Source organism: Trichosurus vulpecula, chromosome 2 (genome assembly GCF_011100635.1).
Source record: "Trichosurus vulpecula isolate mTriVul1 chromosome 2, mTriVul1.pri, whole genome shotgun sequence".
NCBI classification, from domain to species: domain Eukaryota; kingdom Metazoa; phylum Chordata; class Mammalia; order Diprotodontia; family Phalangeridae; genus Trichosurus; species Trichosurus vulpecula.
In genome coordinates this window covers 233,938,263-233,959,070 of record NC_050574.1, presented here as the reverse complement: position 1 = coordinate 233,959,070, position 20,808 = coordinate 233,938,263, and the positions used below count along the sequence as shown (strand labels likewise).

The window sequence follows — 20,808 nt, the reverse complement described above, 5'->3', positions numbered from 1 at the left end:
CAAAGACAACAAATAGGTGCTTTCCTCAGATGAGGCAGGCGATATGGGATATTTGTGGGCACCCTAACACCCAGAAGAGGCTGAACTAGGTAGTGCAGATTGAAGGACAAAGCTAAGGCAGCAGGGTATTTCCAGGGCAGTATTCTTTAAGTTAATAGATGGCCTAAAAGCTGCTCTTTTAAGCATTCCCTTTCCCCTTTTCTGCAACTTTGCCACCCTCATTACAGAAGCAGAAAGGGACAGTGTAAGACTGAGGACCATTTTCTTCTTTTTATTCTTTTGAGTTGTCATGGCCAAAGAATCCATCTCCAAAAAGTCTCACTATTTACTGGCTATGAGCCTTTTTGCCCTTAGGCTGGTCCTTGGGAAGCAGACAGTATGACACCGGGACCAACATCCCAAAGCTTGTGCCCCCTTGTCACACACAGCATCACCTTCATGCCATGATGAGGCATGACCCTTTAAAAATCCACATAACCATCGAATACTAAACTAAAAGTGACCAAAGGATATAACTATAAAAATTCATCATGCTGCACAAGTACTGAAGCATCCTGAGAGTATCTGTCATCATGAATTACAAATCCCAAGGGTTTCATATAACACCTCTGCTCTTTTTCTACCAAAGATACTCCTGGACCGCCTTCTGCTCCGAGAGTTGTAGACACAACCAAATTCAGCATTAGCTTGGCATGGACGAAACCAATGTATGATGGTGGTGCTGACATCATAGGCTATGTCCTTGAAATGAAAGAGAAAGAAGCCGATCAGTGGTACAGAGTGCATACAAATGCTACTCTAAGAAATACTGAATTCACCGTCCCAGATCTTAAAACCGGCCAGAAATACTGCTTCAGAGTTGCTGCCGTAAATGTAAATGGCATGAGTGAATACAGTGAATCAACTGCTGAAATTGAACCTGTAGAAAGACTAGGTATTTATAATCTAACTCTTCAATGGAATTGTTTATTCTCCAAGTGGTTTGCAAATTAATTCATTTTGGTATTTGTCTTCCAGAAATTCCAGATCTTGAGCTTGCCGATGATCTGAAGAAGACTGTTACTGTCAGAGCTGGGGTTTCTTTGCGCCTTATGGTATCTGTATCAGGAAGGCCACCTCCTGTTATTACATGGAGCAAAAAGGACATTGATCTCGCAAGTCGAGCAATTATTGACACGACTGAAAGCTATACTTTGCTTATTGTTGACAAAGTTAACCGGTATGATGCTGGAAAATATACCATTGAAGCAGAAAATCAATCTGGCAAAAAATCAGCAACGGTCCTTGTTAAAGTATATGGTAAGCATTTCTCTTAAACTTAATTGATCTTTGAAAGATAAAATCATGGAGGATACTCTTCCCACTAGTTATTTTCTGTGAAAAAAAAATCAATGCAAGTAGAAAGTAATACGTTCCTCTTAATGTTTTCAGATACACCCGGCCCATGTCCTTCTGTGAAAGTCAAGGAAGTGTCAAGAGATTCTGTGACCATCACTTGGGAGATCCCCACTATTGATGGTGGTGCGCCAGTCTCCAACTACATTATTGAGAAACGTGAGGCTGCCATGAGAGCATTCAAAACAGTAACTACCAAATGCAGCAAGACACTTTACAGAATTTCTGGACTTGTAGAAGGAACCATGTACTACTTCAGAGTACTTCCAGAGAATATCTATGGCATTGGAGAGCCTTGTGAAACATCTGATGCTGTCCTGGTCTCAGAAGTCCCCTTGGTGCCTCAAAAGCTGGAAGTGGTGGATGTCACAAAGTCCAGTGTTTCTCTTGCCTGGGAGAAACCCCTCTATGATGGTGGTAGCAGGCTTACTGGATATGTTCTTGAGGCCTGTAGAGCTGGCACTGAAAGATGGATGAAAGTTGTAGCCTTGAAACCCACTGTCTTAGAGCACACTGTTACCTCACTCAATGAAGGTGAACAGTACTTATTTAGAGTGAGGGCACAGAATGAGAAAGGTGTGTCAGAACCAAGAGAGATCGTCACGGCAGTAACTGTTCAAGACCTACGGGGTATGTGCTAGAAAATCTACCAAGATTTTAAAAGAAGAAATTATTCAAAAGATACAGTTTTTTTTATATTATCAGCATAAATGCTTTAGGATGGTTTGCTAAATTTTTCTAAACTTTTCTTTCTCCATAGTATTGCCTACAATCGATCTTTCTACAATGCCTCAAAAGACTGTTCACGTCCCAGCTGGCAGACCTGTAGAGCTGGTCATACCAATTGCTGGTCGTCCACCTCCAGCTGTATCCTGGTTCTTTTCTGGCTCCAAACTGAGAGAATCAGAGCGTGTCACTGTTGAAACCCATAGTAAAGTAGCCAAATTAACAATCCGTGAGACCACAATAAAGGACACTGGAGAATACACACTTGAACTGAAGAATGTGACTGGAACTACTTCAGAAACCATTAAAGTTATCATTCTTGGTAAGTTCACATGATAAAAATAAAAAGTATTTTTACTTTCTCTACTGCTAAAGTTATCAGGATTCAATAACCCAACTTCACTTTGAAATGAGATGGAATTTGTTTCACTTTTCCAGACAAACCTGGACCACCAACTGGGCCTATCAAAATTGATGAAATCGATGCTACTTCGGTCACCATTTCCTGGGAGCCACCTGAGTTGGATGGTGGTGCTCCACTGAGTGGCTATGTGGTAGAACAGCGGGATGCCCATCGACCAGGCTGGCTGCCAGTTTCTGAATCTGTGACTAGAACAACTTTTAAGTTTACCAGACTCATTGAAGGAAATGAATATGTCTTCCGTGTAGCTGCTACAAACCGATTTGGAATTGGCTCTTACTTACAGTCTGAGGTCATAGAATGCCGGAGCAGCATCAGTGAGTCCTCCCTTCCTACCCCCTCCCCCTCCCTTTCCCCACCCAAAGTTATGCATGAAAAAGATGAGGGATCCACTGTACCTAGAAAATTAATAAAGACAGGATGTATGACTAAGCCCAAGCATTTACAAAGATTTGAGGGATTCAGATGGTGTCTGGTAAGGTTTTATGTTACTTGCTCATATCAAAAATATATTTTAGAGCTTGAAGGGATCTCACAGATCATCTTGTTCAGTTTCCTAATTTAAAAGAAAAAAACCCACTAAGGATCAGAGGGTGACTTGCCTAAGGTCACTTAGCCAGGTAGTAGCTAAATTGGGACTAGAGCACATATATCCTGGATCATGGGATCATGCTCCTGTACTAATCTCCAAGGATGAGGGAAGAGAAGCATTCAGTCAGCAAGCTTTTATTAAACACCATGTGCCAGGTATTACACTAAGTGCTACGCAAAGACAAAAACAAGATCCCTACCTTCAAGGTAGGAAAGAATTCTAATAAAGTAAACAACATTCAAGCAACTGTGAACATACAAGCTATATATGGTGTAAATGGGAGGTAGTCTCAGAAGGAAAGTACTAACAAGCAGGGGTTGGGGGAGGCAGGAGAAACCAGGCAAAGCCTCTTGAAGAAGGTGGGATATGAGCTGAGCCTTGATGGAAGCCAGGAGCATCAGGAAAAGTACATAGAGCAAATCCCTTGGAAACCCCATCACAAGACAATCTTTTGTGCCACTTGTAATGATTGCTAACTCGGAAGCTAGGGCCCATGGACTCATGGATGTTTTATGGTTATTTTTCAGTGTATATGTATTGTTAACTTTCTATTTACCTGTGTTTCTTGCAACAGGGATTCCAGGACCTCCAGAAACGTTACAGATTTTTGATGTCTCTCGTGATGGCATGACACTAACTTGGTACCCACCTGAGGATGATGGTGGTTCCCAGGTGACTGGCTATATTGTAGAACGTAAAGAAGTCAGAGCAGATCGATGGGTCCGTGTCAATAAAATAGCAGTGACCATGACACGTTATCGTTCCACTGGCCTCATTGAAGGACTAGAATATGAACACCGTATCACTGCTATTAACGCCAGAGGCACTGGGAAACCAAGTCGTCCTTCCAAACCTGTTGTTGCCATGGATCCAATTGGTAAGCAATCTTAGGGTCAAAGTACCATAGATCTAGATCTGGAAGGGACCTCAGAGGCCATTTGGTCCAATACCCTTACTTGGAAGATGAGGAAAATGAAACATAGGGAGATCCAGTGACTTGTCCAAGGTTCCTTAAGTAGTGAAGTATGATGTGTGATATTTGAACCTGGGTGCCCAGACTCTAGCGTCAGTGCTTTTTCTGCTATATCAAGAGAAAGGGAAAACCAACAGATTTGTTTTAATAGATAAAATAAGTTTTCCCAAAATGAATAATCATCAATATTTCATGTTTCAGCAGCTCTTGGGATATGTGTTAGGTGGCAGTCAGGTTTTTGTTTTTGTTTTTAAATTTCAGGGCCATTTTATGCTCTGTTTTGACATCTGATTTTTTTCTCCTCAGCTCCTCCAGGAAAACCCCAGAACCCAAGAGTTACTGATACTACAAGAACATCAGTCTCCCTTGCCTGGAGCGTTCCTGAAGATGAAGGAGGATCTAAAGTCACTGGCTACTTGATTGAAATGCAGAAGGTCGATCAGCATGAATGGACCAAATGCAATACCACTCCAACCAAGATCCGGGAATATACACTAACACATCTTCCTCAGGGTGCGGAATATAGATTCCGTGTCTTGGCCTGCAATGCTGGTGGACCTGGGGAACCTGCTGAAGTACCGGGAACAGTGAAAGTCACTGAAATGCTTGGTAAGAAGTGTAATTGCATACCTCCTTGCATAACTACCTCATAATATTTTCATGCATGCAATAATGATTTTTTTTTTCTTTCAGAATATCCTGATTACGAACTTGATGAAAGATACCAGGAAGGTGTCTTTGTAAGACAAGGTGGAGTCATCAGGCTCACCATACCAATCAAAGGAAAACCATTCCCAATATGCAAGTGGACAAAGGAAGGCCAGGACGTTAGTAAGAGAGCCATGATTGCCACCTCTGACACACACACTGAACTTGTGATTAAAGAAGCAGATAGGGAGGATTCTGGCAACTACGACTTGGTTCTAGAAAACAAGTGCGGCAAGAAGGCAGTATACATCAAGGTCAAGGTGATTGGAAGTCCAAATACTCCAGAAGGTCCACTCGAATACGATGACGTACAAGCTCGTTCCGTGAGAGTAAGCTGGAGAGCTCCAGCGGATGACGGCGGCGCTGATATCCTAGGGTACATTGTCGAGAGGCGAGAAGTACCTAAAGCTGCCTGGTATACCATCGATTCCAGAGTTAGAGGCACATCTCTTGTGGTAAAAGGCCTAAAAGAGAATGTAGAGTATCATTTCCGTGTTTCAGCAGAAAACCAGTTTGGTATCAGCAAGCCCCTGAAATCTGAAGAACCAGTCATACCAAAAACACCACTGAGTAAGTCCACGTTTGTATTTCTAAGTTTTAAAAAAGTGATTATTTTATTTACTCTCTTATCAAATAAGATATTTGTAAAGCACTTAGCATGGTGCCTGACATATATAGTGGGCACTATATAAATGCTTATTCTTTTCTACCCCATCTTCCTCTCTCTCTGTCCCTCCTCCTCCTCCTCCCACTTCAGGAATTGTAACCATGTTCACATCGTTTCTTAACAAAATGTTTGTTTTGATACTTGTAGATCCTCCAGAGCCTCCCAGCAATCCTCCAGAAGTGCTGGACATAACTAAGAGTTCTGTTAGCTTGTCCTGGTCACGACCCAAAGATGATGGTGGTTCTCGGGTCACCGGGTACTATATTGAACGGAAAGAAACCTCTACTGACAAGTGGGTTCGGCACAACAAGACCCAGATCACTACCACAATGTACACAGTCACAGGCCTGGTTCCTGATGCTGAATACCAATTCCGTATCATTGCACAGAATGATGTTGGCTTAAGCGAAACCAGTCCTGCTTCTGAACCAGTTGTTTGCAAGGATCCTTTCGGTAAGAAAATGGTCACATTTCTGAAAAAAAAAAGCCTCGTGTTTTCTTTTTCTTTTGGCAGATAAATTTGACCTCTTTTTCAAACATTTTTAAATGTTTCAGATAAACCAAGCCAACCAGGAGAGATTGAGATCCTATCTCTATCCAGAGACAGTGTTACTCTTCAGTGGGAGAAACCTGAATGTGATGGTGGTAAAGAAATCCTTGGATACTGGGTAGAATACCGGCAATCCGGAGACAGTGCATGGAAGAAGAGTAATAAGGACCGCATTAAAGACAGGCAATTCACAATTGGTGGCTTATTGGAAGCCACTGAATATGAATTCAGAGTGTTTGCTGAAAATGAGACTGGACTCAGCAGACCTCGAAGAACTGCCATGTCTGTGAAGACTAAACTGACATGTATGTATCCCTAAATTGTTGCCTTAGAACTGAGATTTAGCACACTAGCTCACATATCATAAGCACTTAATGAAGGCTTGTTGTCGCTGACTGTAGAAGTCATCTTCTTCAAGCCCTATCCAATATATATTCATTACATAATGTTTTACTAGCTAAATTAAATGCCAAGGACAACTGTTTCCCGGTATTCAGATGGTCAGTGATTCTGGCACAAAGTTTTGTGGGATATTTGCAGTCTTGCACACACCAGACACACACATCACAACAGAGAATCTCTACATAGGGCCATTCCAAATACACAGTCCTTAGGGACAGCGCTATCGATCACGTTGCTGCAGCAGGACCCCTGTTAACACAGAGGCCATTGTCCCACTTTTCAGCAAGGGTTGTGTTGTATCGATTTTAAAGGAGGAGTTCAGATATCCCCCCAACTTCCTGATGAACAAGACTTAATTCCAGGCAAGGAGGAGAGACCTGGGGCTTTCAGAGGGAACCACCTGAGAAGTATATATAATGAGTTTCATCAAATTTATGAAAGGGAAGGTCAACCTGACCTTGTTTTGTGACCGTGAAGGATGATTCAGATCCTAAGAATATTTTTTCAATGGAGGTCTATAAATACAATAACCCCTGTAAAACCTAAAACGTGTTTAAAGCTAAAATACTAATGATGATACCTGTAAAGCCTAAAACCAGTTTAAAACTAAGATAATGGTAATAATGATAACTAGCATTTATGTGGCACCTACTGTATGCCAGGCACTGTGCTAAGTGCTTCACAGTCATCTCATTCGATAGTCACAACCCTGGGAGGTAGATGTTATTATTATCCCCATGTTATAGCTGAGGAAATGGAGGAAAACAGTAGTTAAGAGACTTGCCCAAGGTCACACAGCTTGCTAGTGTCTGAGGCTAGATTTGAACTCTAGTCTTCCAAGCTACAGGCCCAATACTCTATGTACTGTGCTAGCTAGTAATCTCTAAAAACTTACCTGGAAAATTGTTAGGTAAATAATGATATCTTAAATGTGTAAGTATTTATGGATCAACTAACCCCAAGTTCAGAGAAGGAGTGAAAGATCAAGATTCCTTAGTAACGGGAAAAAATGCATACTTAATAGCATGTTTTTTTTCCCATTTCAGCTGGAGAGGCACCAGGAGTTCGAAAAGAAATGGCAGATGTTACTACTAAATTGGGTGAGGCAGCTCAGCTCTCCTGCCAGATTGTTGGAAGGCCCCTTCCAGATATTAAATGGTACCGCTTTGGCAAAGAGCTCATACAAAGCCGAAAATACAAAATGTCATCAGATGGGCGCACTCATACTCTCACTGTAATGACAGAGGAACAAGAGGATGAAGGTGTCTACACCTGCACAGCCACCAATGAAGTCGGAGAGGTAGAAACCAGCAGCAAGCTACTCTTGCAAGCGACTCCTCAGTTCCACCCTGGCTACCCCCTGAAGGAGAAATACTACGCAGCAGTGGGGTCTACCCTCCGTCTGCATGTCATGTACATTGGTCGCCCAGTACCTGCCATTACTTGGTTCCATGATAAGAAACCTTTGACAAATTCAGAGACCGTTACCGTTGAGAACACTGAGCACTATACTCATCTGATCATCAAGAACGTTCAGCGTAAGACCCATGCCGGGAAATACAAAGTACAGCTGAGCAATATTTTTGGAACAGTTGATGCTATCCTTAATGTGGAAATACAAGGTACTTTATTTTCTTTTTTTTTCCCCAGGAAAAGTTTGTGGATTTTTTTTTTTTGGTGAAACACTAAGACATTGGTTGTATAATTATTTATCTCATTTTGTTATTAACAGATAAGCCAGACAAACCTACGGGTCCAATTGTCATTGAAGCACTACTTAAGAACTCTGCTGTAATCAGTTGGAAACCTCCTGCAGATGACGGAGGATCATGGATAACCAACTATGTGGTTGAGAAATGTGAGGCAAAGGAAGGTGCTGAGTGGCAGCTGGTATCTTCAGCCATTTCTGTAACGAGCTGCAGAATTGTTAACCTCACAGAAAATGCTGGCTATTATTTCCGAGTATCAGCTCAGAACACCTACGGCATAAGTGAACCTCTAGAGGTCTCATCGATTGTTGTTATCAAGACTCCATTTGGTAAGCAAGGCACAATTTCTACATCTCCATAAACTCCCACCTTTGCACACCACATCCCTATTCTAATGGAAAGCTTACTTTAGAAAAGTGATTAAGATGGAAACTAGGCTAATGATCTCTTTATGAAACTTGTGAAGATTTTATGAATCTGAGTTCAGCAACAAAAGAGAAAAGGAGCATGTGTTTTGTATCCCTTTCTTATTCAAACAGACTAGAATTTATTTTTTCTTTTCAATAAGGTTCTTGGAGTAAGTTGTCAATTTAATTTTTTTCTGAAAAAAGTATTTTTACACAGTGTCCCCACCTAGGATGTAAAACAACTGCCACAAAGCAGGATTTTGTGGTGTTCAACAGTGAGTATACCTGTCTAAATTCATGATTCAAATCTTTTGTTTTTATCCAGAAAAGCCCGGTGCTCCTGGCAAACCAACTATAACTGCTCTTACAAAAGATTCCTGTGTTGTGGCTTGGAAGCCACCTTCCAGTGATGGTGGGGCAAAGATTAGAAATTACTACCTTGAGAAGCGTGAAAAGAAACAAAATAAGTGGATTGCTGTGACAACAGATGAAATTCGAGAAACTGTCTTTTCTGTACAAAACCTTATTGAAGGTCTTGAATATGAGTTCCGTGTGAAATGTGAAAACCTAGGTGGTGAAAGTGAATGGAGTGAAATATCAGAACCTGTCACTCCAAAATCTGACGTTCCAATCCAGGCACCGCACTTTAAAGATGAACTGAGAAATCTGAATGTCAGATATAAGAGCAATGCAACATTGGTCTGCAAAGTCACTGGTCATCCTAAGCCTGTCGTCAAATGGTATCGCCAGGGCAAAGAAATCATTGCCGATGGAGAAAAGTATAGAATTCAAGAATTTAAGGGTGGATACCATCAACTCATCATAATAAATGTAACAGATGATGATGCCACTGTCTACCAAGTCAGAGCTACTAACCAAGGAGGATCTGTGTCTGGCACAGCCTCCTTAGATGTTGAAGGTAATAATGCAAATAAATACAAGCTTGATGTTGGAGAAAACATTCTTATTCTGATTTTGCTCTATTTAAACATATGTTTGGTAATAACTACAAATGTTATTGTTTCTAAAAAAATTTTTTTATCCTTGTTTCTTCCGGTACAGTTCCCGCAAAGATACACTTGCCTAAAAATCTTGAAGGCATGGGAGCCGTTCATGCTCTCCGGGGAGAAGTTGTCAGCATCAAGATTCCCTTCAGTGGCAAACCAGACCCTGTGATCACCTGGCAGAAAGGACAGGACCTCATTGACAACAATGGCCACTATCAAGTTATTGTTACCAGATCATTTACATCCCTTGTCTTCTCCAATGGAGTGGAGAGAAAAGATGCTGGTTTCTATGTTGTCTGTGCTAAAAACCGATTTGGAATTGATCAGAAGACAGTTGAACTGGATGTGGCTGATGTTCCTGATCCCCCCAGGGGAGTCAAAGTGAGTGATGTCTCAAGAGATTCAGTCAACTTAACTTGGACTGAACCAGCTTCTGATGGTGGTAGCAAAATCACCAACTACATCATTGAAAAATGTGCCACTACAGCAGAGAGATGGCTCCGCGTGGGTCAAGCTCGGGAAACACGGTATACTGTGATTAACTTATTTGGTAAAACTAGCTACCAGTTCCGTGTAATAGCTGAAAATAAATTTGGTCTCAGCAAACCTTCAGAACCTACAGAACCAACCATAACCAAGGAAGATAAGACTAGAGTAATGAACTATGATGAAGAGGTGGATGAAACCCGAGAAGTCAGCAAAACTAAGGCTTCTCACTCTTCGACCAAGGAACTCTATGACAGATACATGATTGCTGAAGATCTGGGGCGTGGACAGTTTGGAATTGTCCACCGCTGTGTTGAAACTTCTTCTAAGAAGACATACATGGCCAAGTTTGTCAAAGTTAAAGGAACTGACCAGGTTTTGGTAAAGAAAGAAATTTCTATTCTGAACATTGCTAGGCATAGGAATATCTTATATCTCCATGAATCATTTGAAAGCATGGAAGAGTTGGTTATGATCTTTGAATTTATCTCAGGGCTTGATATCTTTGAAAGAATTAACACCAGTGCTTTTGAACTCAATGAAAGAGAAATTGTAAGTTATGTTCGCCAGGTCTGTGAAGCCCTTGAATTCCTACATCGTCACAATATTGGGCACTTTGACATTAGGCCAGACAATATCATTTACCAAACAAGAAGAAGCTCTGTCATTAAAATCATTGAATTTGGTCAAGCCAGGCAGTTAAAGCCAGGGGATAACTTTAGGCTTATGTTCACTGCTCCTGAATATTATGCACCTGAAGTACATCAACATGATGTTGTCAGTGCAGCCACAGACATGTGGTCCCTGGGAACCCTGGTATACGTTCTGTTGAGTGGTATTAATCCATTCCTAGCTGAAACCAACCAACAGGTGATTGAAAATATCATGAATGCTGAGTATAGCTTTGATGAAGAAGCTTTTAAGGATATCAGCATTGAAGCCATGGACTTTGTTGATCGGCTCTTAGTGAAAGAAAGAAAATCTCGCATGACAGCTTCTGAGGCACTCCAGCATCCATGGCTAAAGCAGAGGATAGAAAATGTGAGTACTAAAGTCATCAGGACACTCAAGCACAGGCGTTACTACCACACCTTGATAAAGAAAGACCTGAACATGGTTGTATCAGCAGCCCGAATCTCCTGTGGTGGGGCAATTAGATCTCAGAGAGGAGTGAGTGTTGCTAAAGTTAAAGTCGCATCAATTGAAATTGGCCCAATTTCTGGGCAAATAATGCATGCTGTTGGAGAAGAAGGCGGGCACGTAAAATATCAATGCAGCATCGAAAATTACGATGAATCCACCCAAGTGACCTGGTACTTTGGCATCAGACAGCTGGAGAACAGTGAAAAATATGAAATCACCTACCAAGACGGCCAAGCTACCCTGTATGTCAAAGACATTAGTAAAGCAGATGATGGTACATACAGATGCAAGGTGGTCAATGACTATGGAGAAGACAGTTCTTATGCAGAGCTCTTTGTCAAAGGTGTGAGAGAGTCTTATGACTATTACTGTCGTAGAACCATTAAGAGAATTAAAAGGAGGACAGATGCTATGAGACTCTTGGAGAGGCCACCAGAATTTACTCTGCCTCTCTACAACCGGACTGCCTATATTGGTGAAAATGTCAGGTTTGGTGTGACCATAACAGTTCATCCAGAACCCCGGGTGACATGGTATAAATCAGGACAGAAAATCAAGCCAGATGATGATGACAAGAAGTATACGTTCGAGACTGACAAGGGTCTTTACCAACTAACAATCAACAACGTAACTATAGAAGATGATGCTGAGTATTCTGTGGTAGCACGGAACAAGTATGGTGAAGACAGCTGTAAAGCTAAGCTGACTGTGACCCCACACCCTCCAGCAGCAGACACTACCCTAAGACCAATGTTCAAACGATTACTGGCAAATGCAGAATGTCAGGAGGGCCAGAGTGTCTGCTTTGAAATTAGAGTTTCTGGCATCCCACCACCAACTCTAAAATGGGAGAAAGATGGTCAGCCTCTGTCCCTTGGTCCCAACATTGAAATTGTCCATGAAGGCTTGGACTATTATGCTTTGCATATCAGAGATACATTGCCAGAAGACACAGGTTATTATAGAGTCACTGCCACCAATTCTGCTGGCTCTACAAGCTGCCAAGCTCACCTACAAGTAGAACGCCTGAAATATGTCAAGAAAGAATACAAAACTGAAGAAGAGCGTGAAAGACATGTACAAAAACAAATTGATAAGACGCTAAGAATGGCTGAAATCCTTTCTGGTACTGAATCTGTGCCACTGACCCAAGTAGCACAAGAGGCGCTCAGAGAAGCTGCCATACTTTACAAACCCGCTGTAAGCACCAAGACTGTAAAAGGTGAATTTGTACTCCAAACAGAGGAAAAGAAGGAAGAAAAACGACTCCGTATGCCTTATGAAGTACCAGAGCCACGCAGGTTCAAACGCACCACTGTCGAGGAAGACCAACACATTAAGCAGTTTGTGCCAATGTCTGATATGAAATGGTACAAGAAACTACGTGACCAGTTTGAGATGCCTGGGAAGATTGATAGAATTGCACAGAAAAGACCCAAACGTATCCGCCTGTCGAGATGGGAACAGTTCTACGTAATGCCCCTTCCACGCATTACAGACCAATACAGGCCTAAATGGCGTATACCCAAACTATCCCAAGATGATCTCGAGATAGTAAGACCAGCCCGCCGTCGGACACCATCTCCTGATTATGACTATTATTATCGACCCAGAAGGAGGTCTCTTGGTGACCTTTCGGATGAGGAACTTCTCCTACCAATTGATGATTACTTAGCCATGAAAAGAACTGAAGAAGAAAGGCTGCGTCTTGAAGAAGAACTTGAACTTGGCTTCTCTGCTTCCCCGCCAAGTCGGAGTCCTCCCCAGTTTGAGCTGTCTAGTCTACGTTATTCTTCACCAAGTGCTCATATCAAGGTAGACGAAGCAAGAAAAGATTTCAGATATTCAACTTATCATATCCCATCTAAAGAGGACACTAGCACAAGTTACATGGAATTACGTGAACGCCATGCCAGAGCTGCATATAGACATCCTAGGCAGCGGCAAAGAATCATGGCTGAAAAAGAGGATGAGGAATTGCTCCGTCCAGTTACAACAACCCAGCGGCTCTCAGAATATAAAAGTGAACTTGACCATATGGCCAAGGAAGAAAAATCTAGAAAGAAAAGCAGAAAAGAAAGAGAAATAACTGAAATAACAGAAATTGAAGAAGAAATTGAAATTTCAAAACGTGCCCAAAGAGAGACATCTTCATCTGTCTCTAGGCTACTAGGAAGACGACGATCTCTTTCTCCAACTTATATTGAATTAATGCGGCCAGTATCTGAATTAATCCGGCCAAGTACGCAACCAGCTGAAGAATACGAAACTGAAAGAAGATCCCCAACACCAGAGAGAACTCGGCCACGTTCTCCCAGCCCAGTGTCAAGTGAAAGATCACTCTCAAGATTTGAGAGAACTGCAAGATTTGACATATTTTCCAGGTATGAGTCTATGAAGGCTGCATTAAAGACTCAGAAAACATCAGAACGAAAGTATGAAATTCTGAGTCAACAGCCTTTCACTCTGGACCATGCTCCTCGGATCACACTGAGAATGCGCTCTCATCGTGTACCATGTGGGCAAAATACCCGCTTCATCTTAAATGTTCAGTCTAAGCCAACTGCTGAAGTTAAATGGTACCATAATGGTGTAGAACTCCAAGAGAGCAGCAAAATTCATTATACTAACACGAGTGGAGTTCTGACCTTGGAAATTCTGGACTGTCATATTGATGACAGTGGGACATATCGTGCTGTGTGCACTAATTACAAAGGAGAGGCTTCTGACTATGCAACATTAGATGTTACTGGAGGGGCTTATACCACCTATACTTCCCGACGCAAAGATGAGGAAGTACCAAGGTCAGTTTTTCCTGAACTGACCAGAACAGAGCAATATGCTGTTTCATCATTTAAGAAAAAATCTGAGATGGAAGCTTCCTCATCTGTAAGAGAAGTCAAATCACAAATGACAGAGACCAGGGAAACTCTCACATCTCATGAACATTATGCTTCAGCTGAAATGAAAGCCACAGCATCTGAAGAAAGGTCAGTGGAAGAGAAATCCACACGTAGAAAGATTAAGACAACTTTGGCAGCAAGGATTCTAACCAAACCACGGTCCATAACTGTGTATGAGGGCGAGTCTGCGAGATTTTCTTGTGATACTGATGGTGAACCAGTACCAACAGTTACATGGTTCCGTGCAGGTCAAGAAATCAGTTCCTCTGGCCGTCACCAAGTCACAACCACGAAGTACCATTCTACCTTTGAGATTTCTTCAGTCCAGGCTTCAGATGAAGGCAGCTATACTGTGGTGGTAGAAAACGCTGAAGGAAAACAGGAAGCACAATTTACTCTGACTATTCAAAAGTCCAGGGTCCCTGAAAAGACAGTTACATCGCCACCAAGAGTCAAGTCCCCTGAGCCTCATGCAAAATCTCCTGAAGCAGTGAAATCACCCAAGAGAGTGAAATCTCCAGAGCTAGTTACTTCTCACCCAAAAACCACAGCACCAACAGAAACCAAACCCACCCCAACTGAGAAAGTACAACTACCAGTCGCTGCTCCTCCTAAGATAGTTCAGCCGCTCAAAGTGGAAGCTTCTAAAGACACTGCAAAGCTCACATGTGCAGTTGAAAGCAGTGTTTTAAGTGCCAAAGAGGTAGCCTGGTATAAAGATGGCAAGAAACTGAAGGAAAATGGCCATTTCCAGTTTCATTATTCAGCAGATGGCACTTATGAACTCAAAATCCAAAACCTCACTGAGGCTGATCAAGGAGAATATGTCTGTGAAATTTCTGGTGAAGGTGGAGCTTCTAAGACTAATTTCCAGTTTGTTGGCCAAGCCTTTAAGAGTATCCATGACCAATTGTCCAGAACTCTTGAGACCAAGACATCAGTTGAAAAAACTGTTGAGATGACAGCGACCAAGAAATCGATACAGAAAACTGCCGAGTCAACAGAGACCAAGAAATCGGTTGAGAAAACTGCTGAGTCAACAGAAATTAAGAAATCGGCTCAGAAAGTGTCCGAGCCAACAGAAACCAAGAAAACAGAAAAGAAAGCTGCTGAACCAGTTCCTTCGAAGCCAGTAATTGTTACTGGGCTGCAAGATATGACCATATCTTCAAATACTGTTGCCAAGTTTTCAATTAAAGCCACAGGAGAGCCTTGGCCCACTGTTACCTGGACTAAGGATGGAAAGGTAAAATTTCCTTAACCTTTATATGTTGTCTAAAAATACTATCCCCAAATTAGTTCACAACTTTAAAATCAGATGACTTATACCCTGCAGGCTCTTGTACGAGGAGGAAAATATGAACTATCTGAAGACAAAGGAGGATTCTACTTAGAAATACGTGAGACCAGTACTTCAGACAGTGGACTCTTTACGTGTACAATAACAAATTCAGCTGGATCTGTTTCCTCTAGCTGCAAATTAACAATAAAGGGTAGGTTCGCTTTCTGTTGATGTTTTTTGAATAACTATATAAAAGGAACCAGTATGTAAACATTTACTTTTTTTAAAAATTGCTCTTTAAAAATTGGTCTAAAACAATGGTCTAAAACAAAAACTGACTTTCAAAATTCCATGATCCTATTTCTGCATAGGCCTAGCCACAAGGTTTTTGCTATAATCATTGGCATCATCAAAAGTACCAAGTGCCTACCTGCACATGGTGCTCTGTTAGGAACAACACACCACAAAGAAGACACCACAGAGCTTCCCAAAATGTATGATGTAATCACTGAGTCAAGGACATTGTGTGCTAGCCATAATGACTAGTTTCCACGGCTTTCAGTTTCCTTGCTTGAATCTTTCTTTTTGATGCACGAAAGAAGGGATTCTTAACCTTTTTTGTGTGTCATGGACTTCAGTGGAAGTCTGGTGAAGCCTAGGCACCCCTTCTCAAAATAATGTTTTGAAACGCATAAAGTAAAATAAGATTATAAGTGAAACCAATTATATTGAATTATAGTTATTAAAATATTTTTAAAAGTTCCTATATCCCAGGTTACAGAACCTCTTACACTAAAACCTTCATTTAAAATATATTAATTCGTTTCCTACATCATGTATGTCCTCTTCAAAAGGCATGTTTATTAAGTGATCAAAACCACATTTATACTGAATTCTCCATTAAATTGATCTGCATGAACATCTGATGAGCTTAGGCCCAGAGAGACCTAGGTACTATTTTGTACCCTCAATTTTGCAAGTTTTCTCTGGCCACGAACATTTGACACAAGAATAAAAAGATCTGTTTCCAATTACAATGTAATACCAACATAGAGAATTTTCTTTTCTAGATATTAAAGATGAAGAAAAGAAAACTTCTATACAAAAGACCTCAGAAATGACCTCTCAGAAAAAAGCAGTTGCCCAAGAAGTAGCCAAAAAGGCAGTGGCTTCTGAAGAAATCCAGAAATCTGAAACAATATCTCATGAGAAGTCATCCCTCAAGGAGGAGTTTTCAAAAGCACTCATTTCTGAAGATATCAAGAAATCAGAAACAGTCGCTCTGGAGAAATCAGTTGTCCATGAGGAAATTGTGAAAAAGACCCAAGCATCAGAAGACATCAGAGCTCATGCTGAAATTAAAGCATTTTCCACTCAGATGAGCATATCTGAAGGTCAGAAAATTACCCTGAAAGCTAATATTGTTGATGCCTCTGAAGTCAAATGGGTACTGAATGGAGTGGAGCTTACTAACTCAGAAGATTACAGATATGGGGTGTCTGGCAATGATCACACCTTAACCATCAAGAAAGCCAGCCGAAGAGATGAAGGAATACTTACCTGTATGGGCAAAACCAGCCAAGGGATCATCAAGTGCCAGTTTGATATGACACTGTGTCAAGAGCGCTTAGATGCCCCTGCCTTCATCACACAGCCTAAGTCACAAAATGTGAACGAAGGACAAAAGGTCCTCTTTTCTTGTGAAATCAGTGGAGATCCAACGCCTGAAATTGAGTGGTTTAAAAACAACCTGCCAGTAAGTTCTTTAAGGAAAATCTATTTTTGAGAATAAAGACCATCTTTATTTCCTCGGGATCTTTATAAAACATGTATGTCTTTCTTTTTTAGATTTCTGTCTCTTCAAATGTCAGAATAAGCCGCTCCAAAAATGTATATTCTCTTGAAATTAGAAATGCAGCAATAACTGACAGTGGAAAATATACAGTCAAAGCCAAAAATTTCCATGGACAATGTTCTGCCACAGCATCCTTAACAGTGCTCCGTAAGTGTTGTTGTTGGGTTTGGGCGGGAGGGAGGGATTGGTCAGTGACTTTTGATTCATCAGTATCTTTTTACCACCTGCATAGAGAAGAGTGCATATGCTCTAAGCTTGATTGTTGGATGAGATATGTAAGAGGCACAGACATTCTGCAATGATTCATGCATTTAATCTAACTTTTTTTTAACCTAAGGAAAGTTTTATGTGTCACATTTCAAAACAACAAGTTTCCAGAGGTCCTATAACACCTACTGCAAAAATGTATGATATAATGATTTTCTCTTCATTATTAATCAATGTTTCTCCCCTGGTGATCCCTGGTATTCTTGCACGTAACGTAATGTTAAGCATTTAAGGATTCCTTTTTCCCAGGCTCGGAGGGATTGGGCTAGCTTTTTATGGTACTCAATGTATCTGCTTACGCTTCAATGACAGCAAAGTCGTTTTCGTTTTTCCATTTCTGTAAGTGAGTGTCTGACGTCACCAATTAACAGGATGCTGTTTATGTTTCATTGTCTTTGCTATGCTCCACAGCTCTAGTTGAAGAACCTTCCAAAGAGGTAGTATTGAGGACAAGTGATGACACAAGCATGCAAGGAATTTTCTCTTCTCAATCAGTTCAAATGTCCGCCTCTAAGCAAGAGGCATCCTTCAGCAGTTTCAGCAGTAGCAGCACTAGCAGCATGACTGAAATGAAATTTGCAAGCATGTCTGCTCAAAGCATGTCTTCCATGAAAGAGTCTTTTGTAGAGATGAGTTCCAGCAGTTCTATGGGAATGTCTAGTATGACACAACTGGAAAGTTCAACTAGTAGAATGCTTAAAGCAGGTGTAAGAGGTGAGCAATAAAATTAATGGTAGAGGTAGAAAAACCTAGTACCCTAGAATAACATTTGGTGGAAAGATAATCACTACTTTTACCCAAGATGAACATAAACCTTTCTGTTCTCCCATTAAAGGAATTCCACCTAAAATCGAAGCTCTTCCATCTGATATCAGCATTGATGAAGGCAAGGTTTTAACACTAGCCTGTGCTTTTACGGGAGAACCCGCTCCTGAAATAACATGGTCCTATGGTGGAAGAAAAATCCAAAATCAGGAACAACAAGGCAGGTTCCATATTGAAACTACTGACGACCTGACAACTCTGATCATCATGGACGTGCAAAAGAAGGATGGTGGACTTTATACCCTAAGTTTAGGGAATGAATTTGGATCTGACTCTGCCACTGTGAATATAAATATTCGATCAATTTAGAGAGCCTAGGCTCTTATATTTACACTTTACTTTTTGCAAGTGATTCACACATGGACTAAATATAACTGCTTCACATGGACTAAACTTTCTGATCTGTAAATATAAAAAGTATTTTTTTATCGATCTAACTGAGACAAAGGCCAAAGCTATACATGACTTGCTGTCATTATTGTTGACTTAAGAACATTATACATTTCTTATTGGCTTGTACATACTGTATATAGCCGAAGTAACGGTTATCAAATTTTGTACCATTTATTTAGTGACCTTTTACAATGCAACTTATAGAACTAACCGTTGGTAGGAGAAAGTTTCTCATGAAACGAATACCCTGCTCAACATTTAACTAATCTTTGTGCCTCAACAAAGTGTTGATGTCTAAGAATGCCTCAGTGGGTAGAGAGATTCCCCACTGAAGATGCCCTTATACCTAAGAGATAATGCTGTTCATGTAACCTATTACATGTACAAATATTTGCTGAATCAGAAATGTAAGACATTGGTGATGTTTGCAAATACCCTCCTGTAAACTTCACTTAAATGTCTCACATTCCTTCTGATCACATCACACTCAGAATTTTCATTTGACTTACTTATTGGTCAGAACAAAGTGTAAACGGCCAACACTTTGTTCACTCCTCTGCACTGTTTCTGGCATGAGGACTGCCTGGATAGCTTGAAAAAGTAACATCTCCTGGCCATTCCCTCATTAAAACAAGATGTTCAGGTTTTCCAATGCAGAAGCAGTGCCCACTCCTAGAGGTTCCTAGAGTGCAATAATTGTGTTCGTGTGGTAGTATTAGAATTATCTTACATCTAAAATTTGGGCAACTAAGCAATGAGCCACAGCAAAGAAAACAAAAAACCAACACAAGAAGCTGTTGTTAAACCAATAAGCAATGCCCTCAACTTCAATTTGATGTAGTTCTTATCAATTAGAAGTAAATGATCGCTAATTGTAATTGAACCTCCTGGAGCAAGTAGCATTAAAATAAAGCATGTTATCTGCACTTCAGAATGCGTGGTTGTTATTTGCTTGCTTGTTTCTTTTTTCAACAGTTTGCTAGCTGGGGGAGAGGGGTGATGGATAGGGGAAACTCGATTCATATGGTTAAATTAAACCATGAATAAAACAAAATATCTCATTTGCCTCAACAAAACTCACCTTAATCAGTTATGATAAGAACACACTCTGTGTGTGATGTACTTGAGGAAGGAATATAAAGCCTAGGGAAGACAGTTCATATTGACTGATACACAGAAATAAATTTATCTTGAAAACTGATCAGAGTAATGTAGTTTTATAGTACCTAACAGTCTGATTATCCTTTCTCTCATAATACCTAATACCCTACAGAGGGTTACTGGATTGATCGACTGAATGGCTGATTAATACAGAAAAACAACCAGCCAGTTTTTCTTCCACTAACAAGCTGTTTGAGAATTGGCCAAATGCACACCAGTCAGTCAAAAAAACATTTATTAAGTGCCTACTATTTGCCAGGCACTGTGCTGAGCACTGAGGATCCAAAGAAAGTCAAAAATCATCCCCAGCTCTCAAAGAGCTCAAAGTCAACATGCAAACAACTATGCATAAGCAAGATATATGAAGGATAAATGGGAAATAATCAACAGAGGAAAGACTGGCATTAAGGGGGGACTAGGAAAGATTTCCTGTAGCAGGTGGGATTTTAGCTGGGATTTGAAGGAAGCTAGGGAAACCAGGAGGCTGAGATAAGGAGTACATTCAAAAGTACACACAGGCTACAAGTATACTAACGGTGCTTAGATTTGAATATCTCACTTTGATAGATTGGTTCTACATAAGAGAATACAGAAGTTCATCAGTAGTGGTCAATGATCATGAAGACCTTTACTAATTGACCACTTGGCAACCTGGGAGGGAGGAAGCATTAAAATTTTATCCTACTTCATTCAATCCATAAAGCCAACCACTTAGCTAAAGTGATTTCAGTCTTTCTCTTAGTAGACTCACAATTGCTAAAGCAATCCTTGGTTATCTAGAGAGGAAGGTTATATACATACATTCATTCATCCATACATTCATTCAACAATATGAATATTTATTCAACAAGTGTCTATCACGGAGAGCAAGGCTACAGGCATCAGATCCAGTTCTAGCCTTCGAGGAATCTAGTAGGGGAAATAAGACATTTAATT

The 20,808-nt window shown here is 40.8% G+C and overlaps 1 protein-coding gene across 1 annotated transcript in view; it reads left to right on the top strand.

Moving 5' to 3' along the window:
• Positions 1-19,642, top strand: part of TTN (titin) — a 327,155-nt gene extending 307,513 nt beyond the window's left edge. The window contains exons 298-317 of the mRNA XM_036744026.1: positions 629-934; positions 1,018-1,299; positions 1,432-2,025; positions 2,156-2,443; positions 2,560-2,859; positions 3,709-4,011; positions 4,414-4,716; positions 4,801-5,385; positions 5,630-5,935; positions 6,038-6,337; positions 7,481-8,056; positions 8,167-8,472; positions 8,876-9,469; positions 9,613-15,029; positions 15,141-15,335; positions 15,426-15,582; positions 16,442-17,127; positions 17,220-17,373; positions 17,905-18,207; positions 18,329-19,642. Coding sequence (XP_036599921.1) covers positions 629-934; positions 1,018-1,299; positions 1,432-2,025; positions 2,156-2,443; positions 2,560-2,859; positions 3,709-4,011; positions 4,414-4,716; positions 4,801-5,385; positions 5,630-5,935; positions 6,038-6,337; positions 7,481-8,056; positions 8,167-8,472; positions 8,876-9,469; positions 9,613-15,029; positions 15,141-15,335; positions 15,426-15,582; positions 16,442-17,127; positions 17,220-17,373; positions 17,905-18,207; positions 18,329-18,627 — 12,254 coding nt within the window. The 3' untranslated portion in view covers positions 18,628-19,642. The remainder of the gene's footprint in view (positions 1-628; positions 935-1,017; positions 1,300-1,431; positions 2,026-2,155; positions 2,444-2,559; positions 2,860-3,708; positions 4,012-4,413; positions 4,717-4,800; positions 5,386-5,629; positions 5,936-6,037; positions 6,338-7,480; positions 8,057-8,166; positions 8,473-8,875; positions 9,470-9,612; positions 15,030-15,140; positions 15,336-15,425; positions 15,583-16,441; positions 17,128-17,219; positions 17,374-17,904; positions 18,208-18,328) is intronic.
• Positions 19,643-20,808: the final 1,166 nt, after the last annotated feature.